General features: G+C 40.6%; 1 protein-coding gene across 4 annotated transcripts in view; it reads right to left on the bottom strand.

The window, feature by feature from the left end:
• Nucleotides 1–4,741: 4,741 nt before the first annotated feature.
• The window catches only part of LOC147700371 (uncharacterized), a 401,830-nt gene continuing 387,158 nt past the window's right edge, over nt 4,742–19,413 (bottom strand). The window contains exons 5-6 of one of the 4 annotated variants that reach the window (XM_086935735.1): nt 13,153–13,165; nt 4,742–7,160 (exon numbers count right to left, since the gene is read on the bottom strand). In XM_086935735.1, coding sequence (XP_086791861.1) covers nt 5,813–7,160; nt 13,153–13,165 — 1,361 coding nt within the window. In that variant the 3' untranslated portion in view covers nt 4,742–5,812. Of the gene's footprint in view, nt 8,267–8,689; nt 8,778–13,152; nt 13,166–19,413 lie in introns of all 4 variants that reach the window. The other 3 variants (XM_086935733.1, XM_086935731.1, XM_086935732.1) reach the window with 3 other exon arrangements.

The raw sequence follows: 19,413 nt of genomic DNA on the forward strand, positions 1-19,413 counted from the left end.
GGCTGACTCTGCCCCCGGTCAGCACAAGGCGTAACGTATCCTCCACGCTGCTCTGCGGTCCCCCGTTGAAAGAGGAGCACTCTTACACAGCAGATTGTGAAGAGTATATATATTCTTTCCATAAAATCTTTATGAGAAATGGATCACCGCACAAGTAGTGTGAGTAAAACCGTCTGTGTAAATTGTAGGTCTATCATTTGTTTGTAAGTCCTGACGAAAGCTCCATAGACCTTCTGGCCCAAGGAGCTGAAACATGTCGACAACCTTTTTGCAATACTATTTGGCCCAGTAACTTGGCCCTCACATAGTATACCTATCATTTTAATTAATGGAGATCTGCCGCGAAATAAAACTACAAAGGTTTTTTTCCATTTTTAAAATTTTTCTTTCACCCCTTTCTGTAGGAAATCCTTTTGTCTCTGGACACTGCACTCGAGACTGGAGGTGCCTCTGGATGAGGCGAGCAGTTCACACAAATAGGAACAACCCTATGATAACTGCCGGAATGTCAATGTGGGGCGGATGAAACACATATACCGCAATTCCATCGAACATTGACTTCTTTGAGGGTTTCCTTATTTCACACTGAACCAAAGGTCAAGCAGTGTTACAAGTGTCCATTTTTTGTTTTGATTAAAGTATACATTGTCTTGGGGAAAGAAACAGACACTTATTTTCCTCATCCCTCCCTGTTGATTAACTGTTTAATCTCCCACCTTCAATTGGTCAGCAAGGAGGTCACGCCAAGTACCCTCTCTGGCCTCAGCACACACCAGTCACATTGGGGCAGCAGTGGTCCAGTCCCACATGCCAGTCCAGGCAGCAGATTTACTGCTCTCCAGAATCAGCAGACGACGCACTGTTTCGGTATGCTGCTGTTTGATTTTTTTTAGCATGTTAGCTGTAGGATGGAGGTGAATTTTAGATTCGGTCCGCAGGTGTTTAGTGTAGAGTGGCCACCGGTGGCAGCAGTTCTCTGGCACCACCCTCTGCACAAACATAACCCCTTGTGCTTTCGTTAAAGCTAAATAAATTGGCCAATAACTAATCCACAACATGACAAATCATTCAATGCAAAGCTGCTGAATACAGTCTGCTACTTATTATCTTTGCTGATGGATGACTGAGTTAAGATTTCCCTACTCAAAATACATTTTCCCTTCTAACATACACACCATATTACATTATGTGCATCAACATACATACTGTTTTAATTATTTACATAAAAAGGACTTTTTAACATTTAGCATTAGTTTCAAAGGCCATTTTTCAGAAACAAAATCACCATCTAATATTTGCTGTAAAGCATAGCCTTCTTAATCAAATAAATACAATGAAACAAAAAGTAAGTATTTGTACATTATATTGGGCTTCCACAGAGTCACCTTCCACACAAAGTCCAGCTCTACAGTGTGGCAGAGTTAGCAGGAGCTCAATACTCGACCCTCATTTGACACGTACAAATCAATGTCAACTGACAGTAGACTGTATGAAGTCAGCATGGAAGTACATGGGTGCATGATGCACACTTCCATATTTAGTTTTGCATTTTTCAAAGAAAAGAGAGTTGAAATTGAATTGAAATTGACTGCTTAGCAAGTGGTATACATTATCTACATCTTTCCATAGCATATTCTGCTTTTCTTAGAAGAAGTTTCATTTACTTCCTCATTCCCATGTGGGTTTGTTACAGTCCAATCTGTTAAACCTAGGAAGCACACACTGCTTCTCCTGGAGTTTATTAGAAACAAAAGAAATGCATTTATGTCTCCAAGAACATTCTTGTGCCATAGTGTGCTCTACAGTCAGAGTGCCATGAAAGTTAAAATTGCTGTTTAATAAGACAAAATGTACTAACATAAAATCATTTTAACAGTATTGCCCAATAAAGCTCAAAGACGACAAAGTGCCATCTGTGCACAAGAGAAAGCATTTCTAATCTATATTGTTGTTTATAGATGTGACAAGATTACTAACAGTTAAATATTTTCTTATTTAAAAAATGCATTCAGATTCATTATTTTTTATTAAATATACTTAGTGGGACACCATGAGGATGGTCAGATGAGTCAATGGCAAGTGGATGCTGCTCGAAAGGTCATTCATTTATTGGTGCATTGTAGGTATTATAATAATGTTTCATTTTCAATACAAACTGACAGACTGTATAAAATGATTGTTAAAAGAAAGTCTAAGACTTGACAAGTTCTTGCCAAATGGTGACATCTGATCACCCTACACATCCTTATTCCTAAAAAAAAGAAAAATATACATAAAAGAGATAGGTGTATCCTATCCTCAACACATTGTACTCTTCTATTTACAATCATACACCATTCCCAAATCCAAGCAATGAAATGACATCACACTATAATAGAAGACAAACACATAGCAGGTTATCGTGTAATATGCTCTTATACTGACCCCATAGGGTTCTGGAGGCATTTCATGGGTATCTATGAACTATGGGTTTCATTAGCAAGTGGACAGCCTCAAACCAGCAAGTGGACAGCCTCAAACCAGCCTGCAGAGTTTTACTATTGCATTTTGTTGATGTAATATTCCAATGATAAAAACTCATACCTGGCCGTTCTCATTTTAATGAATGAATCAGGAGAACAGCATTAACAATCTCACTCTTATGCAGACTTCACTTACAGTTTTTAGTAAACATTCCCATTTGAAAAACAATACATTTTTTAACCCAACTGCCACAAAATAATCATGTAAAATAAAAAATACAAACAGGCTCACTTTTATGACATGACCCTACAATGCCATCCAAGGGATCTGGTGATATTTACAAACCACACCACCTTTAGCCTTGTGGTTTATGAAAGGATCAGAACACCATGATGGAAATGTAGGACCATACAACAGGGTTACCTATTATTATCCTACAAAAATAACAAAGGTTATACACTGAAATATACTTGGAACATAATGTTTACATAATTCAATATTTGGTAAGTTTTAACAGGGTATACCCTAAAACTATCTGACCTGGGTCAATAATACGGTACATATGAAAGGGTCAGTGTCTATTTCTTTCAGAAACATCAAATGTCAAAGTATATACATTGCATATCTCAAATCATAACCAGTCCAATGATTCGATACACATTTTATTCAGCACAAAAATGAATGGAAACTTAGCATCAATCAATAAGTTCCGTGAATAATTAATTCCATAGGACTTGAAACGAGCGACATAGAAAAATTATTTTGGAAATAAATCATATATAACTCTTATCCATCAAAGTTCTAACATAATATTTGCATACATATATATCGTTGCACTCTCAGTGAAAAAGAGAATAAGGTAGTTAGGTGGGATAGGTGTGATGGGATAAGTGTGGGGACTGGGTAAAGGTGTTGTGACCATAACACAATCACAATAAAACTCAATTACACCTTTACAGTCTGATTTAGATCAGTAGTTCCATGCATCTCTTTTACATAGGAAAGGTTTTATTCCATTTCTTTTCTTCCTATGTTTAGAGGAGTAGTGTGGTCTGGTCTACGTTTCGACCCCGCATGGCGTAAGGGTTAGTTGAAACCTCATTCTGGGGTCTTCATCAGGACATTGATAAGACGAGAGCGCCTACAAATGATAAAGTTAAAGTGAATGTATCAGTGCCCTATAGAAAATCCATAATATACAGAGACTGGTCATTTAAATGATCTTCCACTAAGTATAGTGATCGATTTAGACATGAATTCGAATCTCGACCCTATCCACCCTCAATGTAATTATCTATCCTTTACTATTTTAGAACCACCGGGGAACTGTGACGGCCTGCACACCCCCTGTGCTGCTTCCACTTATTTGGAAAGAAATTGGATTCAATTATATACTTTGACTGGATGATTGCCATATCCCAGTAAGTGTCCCTCTCTTCAATTCTTGCTAACCTACTACTAGATAGGGTATCCTAGTCAGGTACCCCCTTGTAATGTAAGTCCTCTTAACCAATTGAAGGTCGAATTCTTCTCAATAAGAACCAATGACGGTCCTACCTCAATGGTCACTGGATGGCCAGATGTAAAGTATGTATTTAACTTATGACCAGTCTCTGTATATTATGGATTTTCTATAGGGCACTGATACATTCACTTTAACTTTATCATTTGTAGGCGCTCTCGTCTTATCAATGTCCTGATGAAGACCCCAGAATGAGGTTTCAACTAACCCTTATGCCATGCGGGGTCGAAACGTAGACCAGACCACACTACTCCTCTAAACATAGGAAGAAAAGAAATGGAATAAAACCTTTCCTATGTAAAAGAGATGTATGGAACTACTGATCTAAATCAGACTGTAAAGGTTTAATTGAGTTTTATTGTGATTGTGTTATGGTCACTACACCTTTACCCAGTCCCCACACTTATCCCATCACACCTATCCCACCTAACTACCTTATTCTCTTTTTCACTGAGAGTGCGCCGATATATATGTATGCAAATATTAGAACTTTGATGGATAAGAGTTATATATGATTTATTTCCAAAATAAATTTTCTCTGTCGCTCGTTTCAAGTCCTATGGAATTAATTATTCACTGAACTTATTGATTGATGCTAAGTTTCCATTAATTTTTGTGCTGAATAAAATGTGTATCGAATCATTGGACTGGTTATGATTTGAGATATGCAATGTATACACTTTGACATTTGATGTTTCTGAAAGAAATAGACACTGACCCTTTCATATGTACCGTACATAATTCAATAATGCCTCCACTATCCCCATGTACATGAATGGAATAGAACAAATGTGCCCCATGGTCACCAATGTCAAAGGTTACCAATACATTGAGTAACAAGATCAAAGAGATATCTCTCCTTACAGCATGTAAAAGACACCTTCCACAGCGAAGGGTAGTTTCAACATATTGAGTTTTTCCAAAGCTAGAAAGCGCAATATTGAACCTCACCTGACACCGGAAAGGTCTAGACATAGTTTCTCCAAAAACCTTATAACTCTGAATGCTGAAAAGTAAATGAAACCTCCCACATTTACTATAGCCAAAATTATGTTCTTAGATGTATTGCTGACAGCAACTTATAATTTAATGAAAGACTGAAACACACCCTATCCGATGTTTCTGTAAGAGATTTCTGTGTGTAAACTTGCCGATGCATATATAGATGGAAAAAACATGGAAGCTCTTCCCACACACAATGTTATTTACACTTTGTGTGTTCACTAATTGACCACTAGGCATAATAAATCATGCAAGTTCTTCCCTCACTAACTACATCTGTGGGTTTGCAGGAGGTGTGTTATATTTTATGAATAACTGAAACATCCTACATATTTTATGTTGTTTTCGTTGTGTGATTGCTGGTGGCATTTTAGGTACGTTGAGCTAGCAAAGCCCATTCCACCTCCAATGCAGTTGAACGGGAATTCTTCTGAATGCCTTCACAGATAGATGGTTAGGACTTATGCTAGAGTAAAGCTTTTTCACATCCACTGCATGTGTGTTTTTTCAATTTCTATTTTAGCTGCTGACTCTTAAGATGTATTGATTTACTAAAGCTCTTTCAACATTCACTGTATGTCTATGATTTTTCTTCTGTATGCCATCACAGCTATATGGTCAGGTCTGAGGCGTGTGTAAATCTCTTTCCACATCCTCTGCATTTGCATGTTTATTTACCCTGAATGTTAGATGGTGGCTCTTTGGATACATGTATTTACAAAATTCTTTCCACAGTCACAATCACTGCAAGTGCATGGTTTCTCTGCTACATACCTTTGCATATGTATGGTCAGGATTGATGCTCAAGTGAAGAAATTTCCAAATTTACTCCATGTGTGTGGCTTTTCCTGTGTGCGTGCGCTGATGGACCTTCATAGTTGGTAAACATGTAAAGCTCATTCCACATTCCCTGCATGTGTATGGTTTTTCCTTTGTGTGTGTTAACTGGTGGCTCTTTAGATTTGAGGATACACTAAAGCTCTTTCCACATTTGCTGCAAGTGTAAGGTTTTTCTCCTGTATGCCGTCGCAGATGGATATTTAGGTCTGATGTTCTATAAAAGCTCTTTCCACATTCACTGCATGAGTATGGTTTTTCCCCTGTATGCCGTCGTAGATGGACTGCTAGGCTTGTTGCCCCAGTGAAGCCCTTTCCACATTCATTACAAGCGTATGGTTTTTCTCCTGTATGCCTTTGCAGATGGATGGATAGGGCTGAATGGTGAGTAAAGCTCTGTACACATTCACTGCATTTGTATGGTTTTTCCCCTGTGTGTATTCGATGGTGGCTCTTTAGATTTGCAGATCTTGTAAAACTCTTTCCACATTCACTGCAAGTGTACGGTTTTTCTCCTGTATGCCTTAGCAGATGGATTGCTAGGCGTGATGCACAAGTAAAGCTCTTTCCACATTCACTGCATGTGTGTGGTTTTTCCCCTATATGTCTTTGCAGATGGGAGGATAGGGCTGAATGGTGAATAAAGCTCTTTCCACATTCACTGCATGTGTGTGGTTGTTCCCCTGTATGTGTGAGGTGGTGTCTCTTTAGTTGTGAGGAATGACTAAAGCTCTTTCCACATTCACTGCATGTGTGTGGTTTTTCTCCTGTATGTGTTAGGTAGTGGCTCTTTAGATTTGAGGATGTACTAAAGCTCTTTCCACATTCACTGCATGTGTGTGGTTTTTCTCCTGTATGTATTAGGTAGTGGCTCTTTAGATTTGAGGATATACTAAAGCTCGTACCACATTTGCTGCAAGTGTAAGGTTTTTCCCCCGTGTGCCTACGCTGGTGTTGCTTTAAACTTGGTAAACAAGCAAAGCTCTTTCCACATTCACTGCATGTGTGTGGTTGTTCCCCTGTATGTGTGAAGTGGTGACTCTTTAGTTGTGAGGAATGACTAAAGCTCTTTCCACATTCACTGCATGTGTGTGGTTTTTCTCCTGTATGTGTTAGGTAGTGTCTCTTTAGTTTTGAGGATGTAATAAAGCTCTTTCCACATTCTTGGCAAGTGTATGGCTTTTCTCCTGTGTGCCGTCGCTGATGGACGGTTAGCTCTGATGCACAAGTAAACCCCTTACCACATTCACTGCATGTGTATGGTTTTTCCCTTGTGTGTGTTGGTTGATGGATCTTTAGGTCTGCTGTGTGACTAAAGCTCTTTCCATTTTCACAACTTGTGTCTGTGCTTTCTGCTTTATGTGTGCGATATTTGCTCCACAGAGTTGATGACTCATTAAAAGTCATCTTACATTCATTACACTAAAATAAGTTTTCTGTTGATTTGTTACTGGTGTCCGTGTAGGAATGATGAATGACAAAAAATTATCATAAACATAGAGCCTTTATGTTGTTTCTTCTCTTTCTTAATGAACTCTTAGTTGTGAATTGCTGATGAACACGATTGCCACATTAACTGTGCCCTCATGGGTTTTACCCTGTGCGTGGTGTAGCACTGAGGTGAATCTGGAGCTTGACTTCCTTTGTATGTGTTTTACTTTGGGGTTAGAGTTCAAGTATTGGCTATATTTTGGCATAAATCATATTAATGTGTTTGCTGACTGACCATTGTGGTTCCTTAACCACTTACTATATTTGAATAGTCACTAGATATGTGTAGTATTTTCAGTCTGTCTGTTCTTAATAATAATGTTGAATAGTTACTGGATTTCTTGCACGACTGATAACATATGCACGGTCTTCCTATAAGGAACTGTGTCATCAACCTGCGTTAAGAACTTTCGAGTAGAACTGCAATCTCACAGCTTATCTAAATAGTCTATTTCCTGCACAGTATTCAGAAAATACACACACGCAGAAAAAAAACTCATTACCAAGTCTTTATGTTCTAGAATAATGTACGGATTGTATGGGCCAGCCAAACATTGTTTATGATGTACTAACATCACAGCCGTTACATTATCATGTTAGAGAGGCTAGCATTGTTGTAACTACCTGATAATTATCTAAGATAAAGGGTGGTATCTAGCATATTTTAATAATGATTGTGTTCTGCCAGTTTAATTTTTGTGATTTTAATTTAATTCAATCTTTAGAGTCCAGCAGCACGGACGTCCTCAGCCTCTTGAAGCAGCCGAATTGCACTTGATATTCTTGCAGGATTTGTCTGTTCGTGTACGAGAGTCTCTGTCTCCTACTAAGTTGTTCTATTTCGAATTACTGTTTGGCATCATTTCTGGTTCTTCTTGAGTTTCAGATAGCTTTCCAGAATTGTCATATTTTCTTCATTACTCTTCGTCTTATTATGTGTTCAGGAATCTCCTATTGGAGGGATACAAGAATACTTGTAATATCGAAATCTATAAGCAGCAAAGTGTACACTAGGTCTCAGATGAAATGTCAAAAAATTAACATGAATAAATTCCAGCCACTGGTTATTACTCTAGATATAAATCTAGTCTATCTTTTTAGCTCACTGTGCCACTATAGACAATAATCATTCTTATGGAAATCAGCGTTGATCCTGCTCCAAAATGAACAGCCCAGTATGTACCAGAGTTTACCTGGATCTGAATAGTAACATAAGCAACCATGCAAAATGGAAATGACTGTGTCGGCCTGTGTCAGTGAGTTGTTGCTTAAGTCCTATGGCACAGCAAGATTATCAATTAATACATTTCACCTCATCATGTTCATAACTAAGGAAAGAATAGCCTTACAATGAAAATCATTGATCAGCCTCACCAAGTGGCTTAAAGCTGCTGCTCACTGGAGAGTTGCTGGAGAAACTCACATGAAGCGCAGAGGAAATGCCCCTAAACGTAATCAGCACCTGGGAAGATTAAACAAAATGCTGCCTAAGGTGATGTATGCATACAAAAGGTTGCCTTCCTGAAACACAACAGAGCTCAATTATGTACTTGTCAGTCTTTCTATAGAGTACACTTGTATACAATCAGTGTAACTGATTGTAGACCTATTACACTTTGTAAGTAAGTATTAGGCTATAACTGATGACTCATCGGGTTCGTAGATCACCCACTTCCTACTATGTTTGCTGATTATATTTAAAAAGAAATCTGTCAGTGCACCAGAAATTGAGAGGTTAGAGATCATCAAAGAAAACTCAGAATACCTACAGAATGTCTCGTACCAAGCACCTTCTAACTGGTGCATTCAGTGCAACTAAAATGATCACCTAGAAAATCTATTGCTTTCTACGGACTTCTCCCAACTCAACCTACAAGTCTAAGTAATGCTACTCATAAAACAGCAATACCAAACGGGATGATGCACGGAGTGTTGAACATTGCAAGGACTCACCCCCAGTCAACTGATCTGGGTTTAATCCATCATCATTCTTTAGCTCACTCCGCCACCCCTGTTCAGGCATGGCCATATGCAAATCAGTCTGACCTTGTGCCTCAGCCGAACATTCCAGCCGAACTGCCAAGCCATGTCTTCCCTGGACTGGAAACAAGCATTCTGGGACCGGTTTCTGGCTAATCAGCCATCATCAGCCAGGCTAGCTTGAATCCAGTGGCACAGTGAGCTTGCCCTGGCCTGGCAGTTCGGGCTGGACTGTTCCCATTGGGCGCAGGGTCAAGACTGATTTGCATATGGCTGAGCCCAGGCCTGGCAGTTCGGGCTGGACTGTTTCCATTGGGCACATGGTCAAGACGGATTTGCATATGGCTAGGTCCAAACTGGAATGGCATGGTGAGCAAAAAAACGATATCCTGGCCTGGCAGTTTGGGCTGGACTGTTCCCATTAGGCGCAGGGTCAAGACTGATTTGCATATGGCTAGGTCCAAACTGGAATGGCATGGTGAGCAAAAACACTATATCCTGGCCTGGCAGTTTGGGCTGGACTGTTCCCATTAGGCGCAGGGTCAAGACTGATTTGCATATGGCTAGGTCCAAACTGGAATGGCATGGTGAGCAAAAAATCTATGGATTTAGGCCCAGATCTCTGTACTGGGGTGAATGTATGACATTGCTCTGCATTCTGTCCATCAATTGTTCTTTTTGCACTCATAAAACAGCAGCAGCTAGTGAGAGAAGGTATGGATCCAAGAAACAACTAACCACAATGACACCACAGACACTGATCACCATACAAGACCAAAGGGCAGCATACTACATTTGAATAGTAACCTGCAGACTCAGCAGCACTGACATAACTATCTCCAATCACAAACCAAATATATCCTAAAATGCAGGGGCTGATGTGAGGTTCAAGATGCAACCCTCCAAGACATGCTCTGAGTTAAATCGCAACAGGTCAGGCAGCAACAGGCGTGGATTTACAGACAATAACTTTGGGCCAGAAACATAAAAAGCAAAGGTAAAACTAGCAGTACTGCAATGAGCATCAAGTGGCAGACACTGTTTTAAGGTTAGGATACATGATCCCTCAACTGGGAAACAATGCAATGGCACATTCATTATACTGTGCATTAAAAGGCAGTTTAATTGCTTGATGTCACACTGTACAAAACCCTCATACCCATCATATGCCAGTCTTTGTTATGATATGCCCAATATTCCCCACAGCAGTCATTATCAAGATGTGTCCACATACTGCATCAAACAGCTGGAGATGGAGTTATTTACACAATAAACTAACTCAAAGGGCAAAATGCTGGTGAAACATATAGGGCCTAATATTGAAATTCATTACTCAAATCTACTCACTAAATTAATTATATATTTGTGCAAAAAAGCATTAATAGATTTCACTTTCGTTTTAATAAAACCAACTCAAATTAAATGCTTTGCAACAATGCTAAAATAAAACATTTTGTAATAGAAAGTGGCGTTATTCTTGTCTGTACAAAACATGCTACCACCTAACGTACATGCTCTGTAATAGGTAATATCAGGTAACTTGGTAATCACTGAACACAAGGCAAGATGCAGCCCATGTAATTGGATAGGCTGCTCTGAAATTATTGCATTACCAATGGCTGTATTGACAGAGGGCGCTCCTTGAACCTATGTGCATAGCAACAAGTGTCCTTATACCCAGGGTTTGGAAAAAAATACGGATTTGATGGCCTCCAACAGGCTAATATCTCTGCTTAATTTGGACACCAAAATACTGGCTAAAATACTAGCAATCAGACTCAGAAGGGTAATCTTGGATATGATTAATGCCATATAGATCGACAAAAGTTAGCCTTCGTTGTCTTTATAATAACATTGCTGCAATAGAAGAAGTTGCGGCCCTGTTGGTGGTAGCCTCACTGGACACCAATAAGGAATTCGATTCAGTGGAATGGCCCTTCCTGTTCAGCATTATAAACAAGATGGGAATTGGTCCCAACTTCTTGAAATGGGTCAGGTTGCTCTACAGTAACTCTAGGGCGCAGCAACGTTAATGGTGGCCTCTCTCGGGAATTCACCATAAAAGAGCGGCACGAGAAAGGGCTGCCCCCTCTCACTAGTGCTATTTGCCCTAGCGATAGAGGCGATATAGGCATGGATGCGTGTCAATGCCTGAACTGGGGCTGGAGATAAGATCACCCATGGGAGGAACGTCTATTTATTTATGCGGATGATATTCAATACTGCACCTAGCCAACCCAGATATTTTATTTTTTGAGGATTGGTGACATAGTCACTATTTATGGAAACTTCTCCGGCTTTGGGATAATCTTGGAGAATTCCCTAATAGTTCTGATGGGCGACTGGGAAGCCGAGGGCCCCCTCTCATGCCATTAAATGTTGCCACTAGGAGCTTTAAATAACTGGGTATGTGGATCTCAAACAAAGATGATACCCACTATGAGGATAACCTGATCCCACTGGTTAGTAAGCTAGACAAAGATGTAAAACACTGGAGGGCATTGCCACTGTTGGATTCACCTTTATACTGCAGAATAGCACGTGTGCCTTGCCCAACACTTTCTTCGTCGCAAAAACTAGGCTCCTGAGATCCCTGTTCTGGCTAGACAGCCCGCCACGAACAGCACTCCAAACTATTCAACGGTCTACCTATAATGGGGTATAGCACTATCTAACATATGCAAATACTAGGCTTGGCCGAAGTGGCACGGTACCCTAGGTGCATTAATTCAATTATCTATACATATGATTGCAAACTGTGAACAACGCTTTATACACAGATCTCTGCATGACACGTATGGTCACCATAGAGGACAGAGTGAAATTTTTAATTTATAAATAAGAAAGCAAATGTGTTAGATCTCTTTAAGAATGGCTTGCAATAACGTAAACACTAGGGGCCATATTTAGAAAGCCTAATTCCGACCAGTAACGGCTGAAATTACCGAATTTCGGCCGTTACCGACCGGAATTAGGCTTTTCAGATGTAGGTGGCCAAATTGTAGAATTCGGTAATTTACCGAATCTGTAATTAAGGAAATCGGTAAATTACCGAATCCTTAATGTAGAGAGCACTCAAGTGAGTGCTTTTTACATTTAAGGATTCATTATTTACCACCAACTATTAGTTGGTGGTAAATTCCGAATGCCTTTTAAAAAGCAATTTTGTGCTATTCATTCAGTGCCATGTGGCAGACATACATGCCCCTAGTACATGTATGTGTGCCACATGTGCACCCATGCACTATTCAGGGGTGCAACAGGGTTTCAATGTGACACCCTGCCACCCTTGAAAGGGTTCCCCCTAATACCGATTCGGTAAATACCGAATCGGTAAATACCGAATCGGTAATTCCCATTCATTCCTATGGGCCTCCAGGCCCATAGGAATGAATGGGAATTGCGATTCTCCTATTATCATGCCTAGAGAATCTAGATTTCATTAAAGACACGGAGGCTCACATTATGCAATGACTTTTAATTGCAGATCCAAGCCAGTCGCATCACAATATAAAGGTTCCAATAAGAACACTGAGATAAAGTAAGACATTAGACATAGCAATCATTAGCCTCTTTTAAATTCGGCGAAAGTAGATCCAGTAGATTCCAGAAGATTCGAAGTGAATGGAAGCAAAATTGAAGAAGAAGAAGACAGCCAATCGACCTCCTGATGATGACACGTCAAAAGTAGATTAAGTAGAAGGGTTATCTGAAAGAAAGAGAACAATAAAATTGTATCCTAAAAACAAAGGAATCCGACTCATATCCAGATGAACAATTGAACAATAAATAATAAACATTTTGAAATACATAACATCAAGATGATAAATAACATCATGTTAAGTTATACCCAATACCATGGGAAGGGTTGGGTGGGATAATGTGAGCCTCCGTGTCTTTAATGAAATCTAGATTCTCTAGGCATGATAATAGGAGAATCGCAATTTCATTACAAGAACGGAGGCTACATTATGCATGTTGGTAGCCCTGTAAAACTACATTAGACATGTGTTCAATTGGTTTACAATAATGTCTTGCGAAGGTACTTGCATTAGACCAGTCAGCAGCTTTAAGGATATCATCCAACTTACCTCCGGACCAAAGAGACTTACTTGCCATGGCACCTCTAAGAGAATGAGCTTGAAATTTGGAAATATCAATACCAGCTAAAGATATAGCAGACTTAACCCATCTGACAATAGAAGTGGAGGAAATAGCCTTATGAGGCTTAACGAAGGAAATGAGAAGTTGATTCTCATTAAGCGGTCGAAGATTAGACATTGTCATATCATACGCTTTCATACATTCGACTACACAAAGTTTCGGAGAAGGATCGAAACGAGGATAGAAGAATGAATCAGACATGGTCTTGGTTCTTCTATAGACCTCAAATTTAACTCCAAATAAATTATATGATCTATTGGAAATCTCCAGAGCTTTAACATCAGAAACTCTACGACAGGAGACAAGGCAAAGAAGAGTTGCGAGTTTAAAAGAAAGAAACTTCCAGCTTAAAAATGAATTATCTGGCCAGGAAGTGAAGAGATCTAGAATCAAATTCACATCCCAGAGAGTATCATATTTCGGCCTTGGGGGTCTCTTTAGACGAATGCTCTTCATTACCCTACAAACAATCACATTTTTAACGATTGACTTGCCGTTAATGAGGACATGACCAGCAGAGATCGCCGATCTATAACAGTTGATTGATCTATAACTCAATCCCTTGTCGAAGAGTTCAGCGAGGAAATTCACTATATCAACGATAGGTGCTTGAGTGGGATCCAAATCCCTCTCCATGCACCAACGAAGCCAGCATTTCCAGACATTGTTGTATCTGTAGTGAGTTCCCGGTGCCCATGACTCTCTGAGGAGAGTAGAAGCTGATGACGAAAGTCCTGAGACTTCGTTAGATCGCCTGACACTTTCCAGGCAAGAAGGTTCCAACTCCCTGATAGGGTCATTAGGTGAGGATCTCCGTTTACATCCGTGAGGAGATCTTTCAGGGAAGGAATGAGAAATGGAATTTCAAAGGTCAGTTCCAGAACAGTGGGGAACCACGCCTGTGATGGCCAGAAGGGAGTTATTAGGACTAGAGAGCATCGGTCCTGCCTCACTTTCTCCAAGACTCTCTGGATCATTGCGAATGGGGGAAAGGCATTAGCATTGATCCCTCACCAGGGTTGGAGAAATGCGTTCACTGCCTGTGCGCCGGGATCCGGCATCCAGCTGAAGTAACGCTCTAGTTGAGAGGTGAGACGGGTCGCAAATAGGTCTATTTCGAATGGACCCCAATAAGAATTTAGTGAGTCGAAGACAGCAACGTTCAGTTTCCAATCTCTGTAGTCCAAAAGGAATCTGGAATTCCAATCCGCAGAAACGTTCGACTTCCCTGGGTAGTATTCCGCTGTGAGGGCAATTTTGTGTTCTAAACAGAACATCCAGAGTTTCCTTGCTAGGTTTGAAAGGTCGGCAGACTTCGTACCTCCTAACCGATTGATGTAGGCCACTGCCAAAACATTGTCCATTTTCAGAACAACCGATCTCCCTTGAATGGAGTGTTTGAAACTCATAAGGGCGTATAGGCCAGCAGTAAGTTCTAGGAAATTGATGTGGTGAGATGACTCCTCCTGAGACCAAACACCACCTGTATTCTGGTCTAGGAAACAAGCACGCCAACCATGAAGGGAAGCGTCTGATTCCAGCACAAAGTCCGGTTCTGACCCGAAAATTGCTTTCCCATTCCAAGCTTCCAGGTTTTCTAACCACCAGTTCAGTTCTGTTTTGGCCTCCAAATCTAGGGTGATTCGATCTTCGTACCAAAGACCAGACCTCAACGCCCTTCCTTTTATCCTTTGTAAGGTCGGGTAATTCAGAGGGCCTGGGAAGATCGCCTGAATGGAAGAAGATAAGAGGCCTAGAAGTCTTGCCAGTTCCCTTAAAGGGATGTCTTCCTGTCTTAAAACATGACGAATCTCTTTCTTGATCTTCGAGATTTTTGAAGGAGGTAAAAGGAGAAGACACTTGGAAGTGTTTAGAGTGAAACCCAAAAACTCCAGAGATTTGGAGGGGGTTAGAATAGACTTCTCTTTGTGGACTATGAAGCTTCACTTAGGAAGGAAGCTACTGCTCTCATTACCTTGGTAAAACACAAAGGGGGGGACGAAAGCCCGAAGGGGAGAGCCTTGAACTGATGAAGATGATTTTTCCAAAGAAATTGTTGGTAAGGTTGATGTATTTCCGCCATCGGGATAGTGAAGTAGGCGTCTTTCAAATCTAGTTTGACTAACCAGTCTTCTTTTTGAAGAAGGTCTCTTAGGAGATGTATTCCTTCCATTTTGAAATGCCTGTAAACGAGAAATTTGTTCAGGCCCTCCAAATTTATAACCGGTCTCCAACCTTTTCCTTTTTTCTCGACAAGAAACAAAGAGCTTACAAAGGTTAGGGAATCCAGGGGAACTTCTAATATCACTCCTTTTTTGAGCATAGAGGATATCTTTTCCTCTACTATTTTCTCCTTCTCTACTGAGATGGGAATATCCCTTGGGAATGAGGTTTGAAACGGAGTTTGAACAAAATCTATCATAAAGCCTATTACTGTGGACAGTACCCACGGATCTTGAGTTATTTCCTCCCATTTTTTCGAAAGAGTTTCAGTCTGCTTCCCACTTTTGGAGGGGTAGAAGGAGAAAGTAAATGAAGGGAACTTACTTGGAGGGTTTGATGAGAAAGATGATCGAGATCTTCCACCTTTTGCTCGATTTCCTCTTCCACGGTTGGAGGTGTTGTAGTAATTACTCTGGTATGAGCCTCTACCGAAGGGGCGTGATCTCTGGTAGGGCCTTTGGTTATACCGGCGGGAAGAAAGGCCCCCTCTTCCGGCCCTTCCAAAAACATTATTGCTGAATACTCTCTTTATATTCTTTTGGTCCTTATCAAGAGCAGTAAAAGTTGAGATGTACTTTCCCAAAGATCTTATAAGCTCTTCACCAAAGAGCAGGCCTTGTGGATTCGAGGAAGGCTCCTTCTCAGCCATATCTGTGAGTTTAGGGTCTAGTTTAAAAAGGATAAGCCTACGCCTTTCAGCGTTAATGCTAGTATTAGCATTACCTAGGAGAATGAGGGCTCTTTGACTCCAACCTCTTATTAGATCTGTATCAAGCTGGGTACCTTTAAGGTAACATTCCTCAGCGGAGTCAAGAATTCTGCTCAATGGACCAAGCACGTTCGGTAGGCGATCTTGGCACCCTTTAAAGGCTTTTTCAAGACCTTTCCTAGGGTCGCGCTCAAGTCTAAAAAGGTACTTAATTAATTTGGGGTCCATATTAGGGGCAAAACAAGCTTTCTCATTGATTGAGGGTCTTGAACACTCAGCCCTTAGAATATTCCTTGTCCCTCTTTCAAGAGGGAAACAAATCCATTTTTTAAATAAATTTAGAGACATGCTCCTGGGGAGACCATTGTGAGAAACGGGGATGTTTTAGATTTAGGGGGGAGAACATCTCCTCTCCCAGGGGGTTTAGAATACTATCTTTGGAAGTAGAAGGGGTTTCATCCTCCACTTCAAAAATTCCTACGTCCTCATCTAAATCCAGAAAGTATTCGTCTGGGTCTATATCCTCGTCCTCATCTGAACCCTCATGGTAATCCTGAGCACTTTGAAGCAATGAGCCGCTAGGGGCATCCATGGTATTTGGGCCGTAAGGGGCACCCGAATGAAGTGTGTCATAAAAGACATCTCTATTATTTGAGGTGCGAAGACCATCCAAAAATTTGTGGTGCTAAGACCACCAATAATATCAGAGGTGCTAGGACCTCCCGTTCTCACATGCGTCTCGGTAGCAGTGTGGTTGCTTTTCCTGGTACGTTTAGCTCCAACTTTATCATGAATAAAAACAGTAGACACATCTTCTTGAGAAGGAAGTGGTCTTTTATAAGGAGCAAACCGAGCAAAGGCCTCCCTAAAACAGGGTTTCATTTCTTTCTGGATCATAATGCGATAATCCTCCTTATTAAAATTAGGAAGTGTAGCATTGTTTATATCTGAATCTGAGTCAGAAACATTTTCCATATTGCCCTTTTATTTTTATTTTTTTAGGTAAAAGAAATGGTAAAAAGCTATTCGCCCTATGTATTCTCTCACTTTAAAAATATGTTAATATAAGTGATAGTTTTCCCCTCAAGGGCAAATTATAAGGGGCTGAATATATTATGCCTCGGGTTAAGGGGCCCTTTTGCTATTTGCCAAAACCAGATTTTAGAATTAATTGTACATTAATTTGGTAATTCTTATAAATAATGTATATAGTGCCCGCTCGCTAAATTATAGTGTATGCAGTGCTCGTTCGAAAAATCCTCACAAAACGCAGTCAAACAGCTGATGTTCAACTGTCAGAGAGTGAGGAAAGCTCCTAGTTGAGACGTGCATGAAGCGTGGCTCTCGCCAAGGAACTTTCTTCTAATGCGTGACATATCATTTCCTTGAGGACGGAGACTGCGGGCCAAATGGGGGAGAGGTTCAAGTAACTCGGAACAACGCTTGTCTTTTGAATGCTTGTTCAAAGATGGAAGGTGAGCGTGGGATCACTCGGTGGGAGCGCAAGAAGGGTAGTGCTTGTCCTAAGCACGCAAAAGCGTTACAAAACTGATAGATTAAGAGCGGAGTTTCAGGCTGAAACAGTGTGAGTAGACCAACGCTGGTTTAATCTACATAAACGCCAGTTCGTTGTGAGAGCTGACGGTATGAGGAATACAGCGTTTGATATCTATACATTATTCAAACAAGGTTTTGGACAGAAAAAAAGGCAAACAACAGCGGGATGTACAATAAAATAAGGAAAGTAAAGTAAACTACCTGGGCTAAGGCATACTGAACGAAATCACTGAGCAAATGCACATTATTATTTTTTTTTTTTTTTTTTTTTTTTGAAAACCTTTATTTTCGTGAACACAGTACACAGCGTCAGCCTACAACCACTGCGGGCCGGCCGCTATGACAATATACAACCATTCCGGGGAACCTTGCGCTGCAACAAATAAAAGGTAAGAGCACTATGATGGATTTGCAAGGAGTCACAGGAAAAGGATAAAGAGGGTTTCATTTTATGTTTTTGACGAATCATCCTAAAGTCAGACAGGGTAGCTGAGTGGGCGAGCCACATGAAGGAGATCTACAAGTTATACATCGCTAACAAAGGATTGGCGTGAATCTTTTACAATAAGGACACACAAGCACAGGAATAGATGTCGCCCCAATTGGCGCCCGCCCAATCAATATATCACTTCAGGAGTTACAATCTAGGTTGTCTGCAGTATGATAGGATATGGAAGGGTTCATTATATAGCAACAATAAAGGATCCAATGACACATAAGAAGGACAATCGTTACATGGGAAAAGTCATGACAGGATATGCGCCCTCAAACGATAATGGAAAAAGGAAGGAAAAGCAAGTTCTGTAAGCATTCAATGAATATGCGGTAAATCAGAATCTTAATAATGAAATCAATAAACCATGTGATACAGACTTAGACGCAAACCACAAAGAACGTCCCATGAGGAACCAAACCCAACCTCCCGTCTGACCCGAGATATATAGAAAGAGAAGAAAATAAGAATGAAGATAAGAAGAAGGCCATAGAAACAAAAAGAGAGAGTAAAGACCCAAACCCCCCACCCTGCACGTCGAAGAGGCTACGGCCCACCCCCCCCTACTAACGTGCCTGTCGCCTCAAGAGTACCCACATAAGGAATTAGAGAGTAAGAAAAGACTAATCTAATCTAAAACTCTCATAGAGAAAGAAAAAGGGAAGGGAAAGTGGGGAGGAGCCCACCAAATACCAAGTCTCCCGAACTCCGCCAGCCGAAGAACATCTCCCTCCCCATACACAGTAGCAAGGATAGATTCATGATTACCGGAGGGGGGCCAGATCAAATGTCCCCAAAACTCCCCAACCAACATTGCACTATTCCACCCCATACATGAATAATCACAGTAAGCTTGAATCACAAATCGAGATGGGAAGGGATATTACTGTAGCACGTGCAGAGGAAGCGCCAAAGTCCGAGACTCCACCAGACAGTCCAACACAGTGCAGAATATAGAGACTCCTAGCCCTG

This window comes from Lissotriton vulgaris, chromosome 8 (genome assembly GCF_964263255.1).
Source record: "Lissotriton vulgaris chromosome 8, aLisVul1.2, whole genome shotgun sequence".
NCBI classification, from domain to species: domain Eukaryota; kingdom Metazoa; phylum Chordata; class Amphibia; order Caudata; family Salamandridae; genus Lissotriton; species Lissotriton vulgaris.